Source organism: Crocodylus porosus, unplaced genomic scaffold (assembly GCF_001723895.1).
Source record: "Crocodylus porosus isolate Cpor-Errol unplaced genomic scaffold, CroPor_comp1, whole genome shotgun sequence".
Taxonomy (NCBI): domain Eukaryota; kingdom Metazoa; phylum Chordata; order Crocodylia; family Crocodylidae; genus Crocodylus; species Crocodylus porosus.
In genome coordinates this window covers 7,489,236-7,495,511 of record NW_017728911.1, presented here as the reverse complement: position 1 = coordinate 7,495,511, position 6,276 = coordinate 7,489,236, and the positions used below count along the sequence as shown (strand labels likewise).

Below are 6,276 nucleotides of genomic sequence, written 5' to 3'. Positions count from 1 at the left end.
CTTCCAAGAGAAGTGGTGCAGGCTCCTACCCTGGGGGTGTTTAAGAGGAGGTTAGATGAACATCTTGCTGGGGTTGTTTGACCCCAGTATTCTTTCCTGCCATGGCAGGGGGTCGGACTAGATGATCTGCTCAGGTCCCTTCCGACCCTAGAAACTGTGAAACAACCTTAATTCAGCTTCAGCAATATGAATATTAGAATGATCGGTATATTTGGTGTTGGATCTCCATTTGTCAGCTGTGTGGTTTGTGGTTAAAGTTTCTTTAGAATAACTTTAAAAAAAATGGAAAACAAGTTGATAAACTAATAGGTCGACTTTTAAAATTTTTTTTTAAGACAAACACTGGAAAAGCATTCAGCGTGATTGCCTTGTTTGAGAATGATGTGGATATAACATTATACAAACATGGTGGAATTCTAAACTACGTGGCTCGAAGATTCTTGTAGTAGCTACTGACTAATATGGATACCTTGCATAACTGGTTATTCTGAAAATGCCTTGTGTGACCCCAGGAATCCATACCGTGGAACTGCAAACAGTCCTAGTGTGCTCAAAGTTACTTCGTCCATGGATGTTAAAAGATTGTGAATCATTGTAACTGCAACCAGATCCTTCCTGATTTTAAATAATATACGAATGGTGCTATTAAACATTGCTAAAATCGACATACGTGTGTTGTGGCAGAGAGCTGTAAGTATGGGGCGAGGGAATGTTTTATCAGACCATTTTGTAAATAAACTATGTGAAATCTGAAACTGAATTGTGCTGAACATTATTATGCAAGAAGACTTTCTGTAGGTGTTTTCCTTTTAGTTCTTCACCTGTAAATCTGTATACTGCTGTCTGTTGGTTTAAAATGGTAAGGAATGATAGAGGCAAGACTGGGTTTTTGTATTGTGGAAGCTAAGAATCCAGCTCTGAAACAGATTTCCAGGTTTGAATGTTATTATTTAAATTGTGGGTTGACTTAAAGGGTCTGTGCGAGTCCCACAGAGTCTTGTTGCCTACACCATGGCTTCCTTTGCCTTCATTCTGGAGATGGCAGGCACTAGCTATGTGCAGATATAACACTGTTTGGAGTAACATGTAATATTGTATCCTGGAGATGAGAAATCTCCATGGGCCACATATCTGTATTGGAAAATTGGAATAGCTGCAATAAATTCTTTAATGCAAACTAGATGCAGCTCTCCATGCTTTTTCGGCAAGTTACTATATCAGCTGGGCAGTTTGGCCACCTCTGAAGCTGTTCTCTTTCTATAATACTGGCTATTAATGTGTTCGGTGTTTGCAGTGTCATTAACCAAAATACTCCCCCACAAAATTAACTAAAGAGCTGAGAACCCCTTAAAATTTACTGGCCTTTTAGGTTTTCTTCTGTTTACTTAAAGTATGGCCTACGGTTGCTATATGCTTCAGCTTACATTACATTGTAAAACATTACCTGGCTGAAGGCGCCATACTGCCTTTTGATGTGTCCTTAAAGTTTTGTTCTTCTAAACAAATGCCAGAACTGTGCTTAATGTTCCATACTTGAACCAAAACCAGCTGTTACAACATTGCCATTTGAACTGCTATAGTCTTGGTCATATCAGTACTTTTATGATAACCCTATTTTCCATTATTTTACAACTGGAGATGTAAGGTCTCAACACAGGAACATATTCTGTATTTACACGTGAAGAAAATATAAAAAGACCGCTTTTTAATTTACCCAAGTTATTACAAAATCCTTAATAGTTTCAGATGTCTTTGTCCTTGTAACTTAAAACTTCAAGTCTAAAATTTGGTTTGTAACTGCCTGGTTATGAGTTTTCATTCCATTTGAGAGAGAATTAAGGTGGCCATTTAAATACTAGCTAGTCCACTCACGTGCCCTGTAAATTATTTCTTTATTTGTACTTTCCAGGATTTCTATTATTTTATTAACTGTGTCCGTGATATCAAACTCTTTAAGATGGGGGCGGGCAATAATTTTAGGCAGAGGGTCGCTTACTGAGTTTTGGCAAGCCACTGAGGGCTGCATGACAGGCAGCTCAGGGCAGATTAATGTTAATTTTCTAAATTTTTTAGGGGCCCCGCAGGCCAGATAGAATGGCCTGGTGGGGCTGTATCCAGCCCCTGGGCCGCATTTTGCCCACCCCTGCTTTAAGAGATCTTCTGCAGCTTCATTGCACAGATGAGAGGTTGCATTTTTAAAACAAACTATGAACTCATACTCAGGCAATAGACTCTTGCGATATTTTGCATAAAAAGGCATAAAATAACCTTCAGAGTTTTGAAATGGAAATTTTAATGCAAAGAATCTTTTAAAATTTTATACTTTTAACAGAGTCCTGAAAAATGGTGCAAACGTTATAGAATTTTAATGATTAATTTTCATCGCATTGGGAGTTCAGAACATAGCTTTCAAGTAGGAATTTGAATGCCTTGATTGCTTCATTCTGTAACACTGTTTTATTGGCATTTAAGTGTTGGTTTTTTTGTGTCATCATGCATCGTAAAAAAGAAAAGCCTTTCTGTAAAACTCAACATCCTGTGTAATCTGTGACTTCACCCACTGTGCTTGCTTTCTTTTTTAGCAGAGGTAAAAGCTATTCAAGTGGTAGTCCAACAACTGCTTCTAGATAGTGTTTGAAAAACATTGATTTAATATAAAATCTCAGTGGTACAGCTGCTGAGTTCAAAGTGTTCAAAGATGTTTTCTGTCCTGGCTGTCTTTCTGAGAAACACATCTTGCCTATTGTATAAAAACAGGCCTGTCTTAATCTCACTCTCTAGCTGAGCAGTGTGTTCTCCATTGGAGAGAGAGAGATTGTATGTATGCGCGCGCGGATGTGGTTATTGGGAAGCAAATGGGATTTCTTCATGCTAATCGGTCATGCTGCCTCATGCAGACTTACTGTAAATGGAAATCCTGATACTTGGCACCAAAGAACTTAGTTTAACCATCTCTCTAGTATAACTGCCATTGCTTGAATGGAGCACATCCTCCCATCCTCTCTTGCAATAAAACACTTGTTGCTTCAGAAGTAATCAGAGAAGTGGTCCAAGCCACATACAAAGTAAATCAGTATTGTGAAATTAAGTACAGCTTGAAAGGACAGCACTTACCAACCCACGGGTGTTTTATTTCAATATTAAAACCGCTCAGCTCTGATAAGGGGCATGCTGATTTCACTCTTGTAGTTACTACTTTTAATTCTGCTGTTCTTATGCCTTAAAATCAGTGAAAGAAAACTGGAACACAGCTTCATTTTTTTGGAATTTAGAAACCTGCCATTGCTGTTACCTTACGTCTGATCCAAAGCCTATGGAAGTCGGTGGGGATCTTTTCATTGACCTTAGTTGGCTTTGAATCTGGCTGTCCATGTTCATGACTGAAGCACGGTGACGCTGAGAGAAACAACACAATGTACCCAAGTGTTTTGCTTTTCTCAGGTTAGGAATTTGCTACAAAAAGAACCAGTTTGACTATTTCTGAGTGTTCCCCTCCACCCCAAATACAGGTATGCTCGTAGGCATCATACAACCCCTCCCTCAGTAACACAGCAACACAGGAGACGCATTTAACTTTGATCACACTACTGGGATCTCACTAGTTTGAAATGGGAAAGGCCTATGCAGTGACATCCATCTTGCAGAAAGGGCAAGATACAGGCCATTTGGAGGATTGGGGCCTAATCTTCTGTATTTTAAAGCATAGGAGGGCAATTAAAGTCACATGCTGTGGTAGGCGTATTTAACTTGAAATTCTCTCTGATTTGATTTGGGAAAGAATCTTATTCAAATTTTTCTAAACGTTTTTCCCCGGAACTTTGGGATAGTGTTGATTGTTTATAAATTTTACACGTAAGTATAAGGACATCTACAGCAACATGTATATTAATCCTATTTAAGCAACTACAAATCAGTGTCTGCTGTTTAAAGCCAACAAAACAGTATGTTTTAAATTTAGTATGTTATGTATTGTATAGAGATATTAAGAGGCAGTTCAGTTGTTGGCAAATGAGCATAAAATGTTACTGATGCTGTAAATTATTTTTAATAAAGAAAACTGTATCACATTTCATGTATGCATCATTTTTCCCCCCTGAAGAAATTGTAATAGTGCATTTAAAATGCCTTTTTCTCTTGAGAGGTTGGTCCCAAACCCATCTGCTTTAGCTTTCTCTGACTCAACATGCCACATTCTGTAGATCAGGGGTTGCCAACCGGGGGTGTGTGGACTGGTTTTAGGGGGTACATGTGGGGAGCTGCCTCCCAGGAGCAGGGCTGGGGTGGGGCGAGGGCAGCGGCACCCCTCTGCACGGTGGGGAAGTTTTGCACGCGGCAGCTACTGCTGCCACACTCCAGCCTGGTGAGCTTCCCCTCCCTGCCCGCTCGCACACCGTCCCCACCTCCCCATCCCCTGCACCACTCAGCATCTGGCTGCCTCTATTGATATGCCTCTCTTCAAGAGAAAAATAGAGGACATAAAGATGTCCAGTTTTTTATCAACAGAGGACAACCAGACTGCTCTTTATGATGGCTACCCTCATGGGCGACTGGCCAGTCTCACTGATTGGGGGTCCCTCAAGGCTGATCATGCCAGCCAGGAAGTGGTAACAGCCCTCCCACTCCCCAGCCAACGCTTACAGAGGGGGCACCGGTGCTCCTGCCTGCCCCCCATCTGTTGCCTAACCAAGAAACATGGCCTGTCAGGGGTGCACCAGCGCTCTCGAGATGCATGTGCGCCCCATGCATCACCACTGACCACCCCACATAGAGCACTTCAGCCTTTTCCTAATCTGTCATTAGGTTGCCTCCCCCATTCAGTAAGGGACACACTTTCCCTGACCACCTTGTTGCAAACATACTTGTAGAAATGCTTCTTTTGTTATCCTTCACATCCCTTGCTAGCTGCAGCTCCAATTTCCTGACTTCATCTCTACACCTGAGCAATATTCTTATACTCCTCCCTAGTTTGTTCAAACTTCCACTTGTAAGCTTCCTTTTTGTGTTTAAGCTCACCAAAGAGTTCTCTGCTAAGCCAAGCTGGTCACTTGCCACATTTGCTATTCTTCTTGCACCCTCAGTAAGTTTTCTTTAAAATGTAAATCATTATATAGAAGGGGAGAACATGCATGTGTTTGATTTCCTGTGATCCTGATTCCACTTTTTGTGGGAGCCCCAGGTAAAACATCACATGAAAAATGTCTCCTCCTTCCAGCATATCAGCTGTATGTAGCTTCTTACCCTAGCCATGGGATGCTCAACCTTCTGGCCCCATAAGCCAGGCGAGTGGTACAGGGCCAGTCTGCAGGCTGCTCACAGCAAGGTTGGTCTGTTGTGATCCAGCCCTGTGTGCCAGATCCAACTGCAGAGCAACACCACATCCAGTGGTGACATGTAGGGGGTGCACAATGCACCCTGAGAGCACTGGTATGACCCCTGACAGGCCATGCTCCCCACTTAGGTGATGGGCAGGCGGGTGCTCCGGTGCCCCCCCTGCGAGCACTGGCCAGGAAGTGGGATCACCTGGGTGAAGCGCTGTGGCTACTTCCACTTTCTGGTTGGTGAGATGGACTGGGGGCACATGCCCCCCCCCACCCCCCCATTAAGATGGCACCAGTCACCCATGACCACATCCCTGCCTGACCCCACACACTGGTGCAACCTAATGTGTAGGGCCATGTGCAGCCTGTGGGGCTTCCTGTGGTCCAGAAATTTGGCAACAGGGCAGTGGTGCCACTATTACATTTCTGAACCCATGGGGAGTCCCCTGGGTTTGATTCACATGGCATTGTGGGTAAGGCTGACCACCATTCCCCTGGCCCAAAAACTCCAAGGAGTCCAGGCTTTCTGAAGCTCCATACACAGTGCTTAAGTTGCTCACGAGCTAGCAATGCTGAGGTTGCAAACATTGCAGAAACTTCTTTTTAGAACATTTTTCATGGGCATTTCAAAAGCAGGAGCGAGTAACTGATTATGCCTCTTGGGGCGAGAGGGTTAATTGCTTGAAAAACACTTTGAAAAAGGTTAGGTTTTCTTTTTACAAAACCTAAATCTGGAGATGCATCTGATTAGTCTTTGTTACTTTAACTGGACAAGATGTGTACTTTGAATTTGAACACTTGTGCTTTAGGAGGCATCCCCAACATAGGACATTCCTCCGATATTACAGATTTCAAAGCACTGTCTCTGGGGCTTCTAAATTATGTTCTTGTTCATAAGCAATTAGCATAGATTTTAACTGTTCCTAAAGGAACCAGTAAATACTTGAAAAGCTCATCC

General features: G+C 42.5%; 1 protein-coding gene across 1 annotated transcript in view; it reads left to right on the top strand.

The window, feature by feature from the left end:
* The window catches only part of IREB2 (iron responsive element binding protein 2), a 34,794-nt gene extending 33,614 nt beyond the window's left edge, over positions 1-1,180 (top strand). Inside the window, exon 22 of the mRNA XM_019533376.1 lies at positions 336-1,180. Coding sequence (XP_019388921.1) covers positions 336-446 — 111 coding nt within the window. The 3' untranslated portion in view covers positions 447-1,180. The remainder of the gene's footprint in view (positions 1-335) is intronic.
* The last annotated feature ends 5,096 nt before the right edge of the window (positions 1,181-6,276 follow it).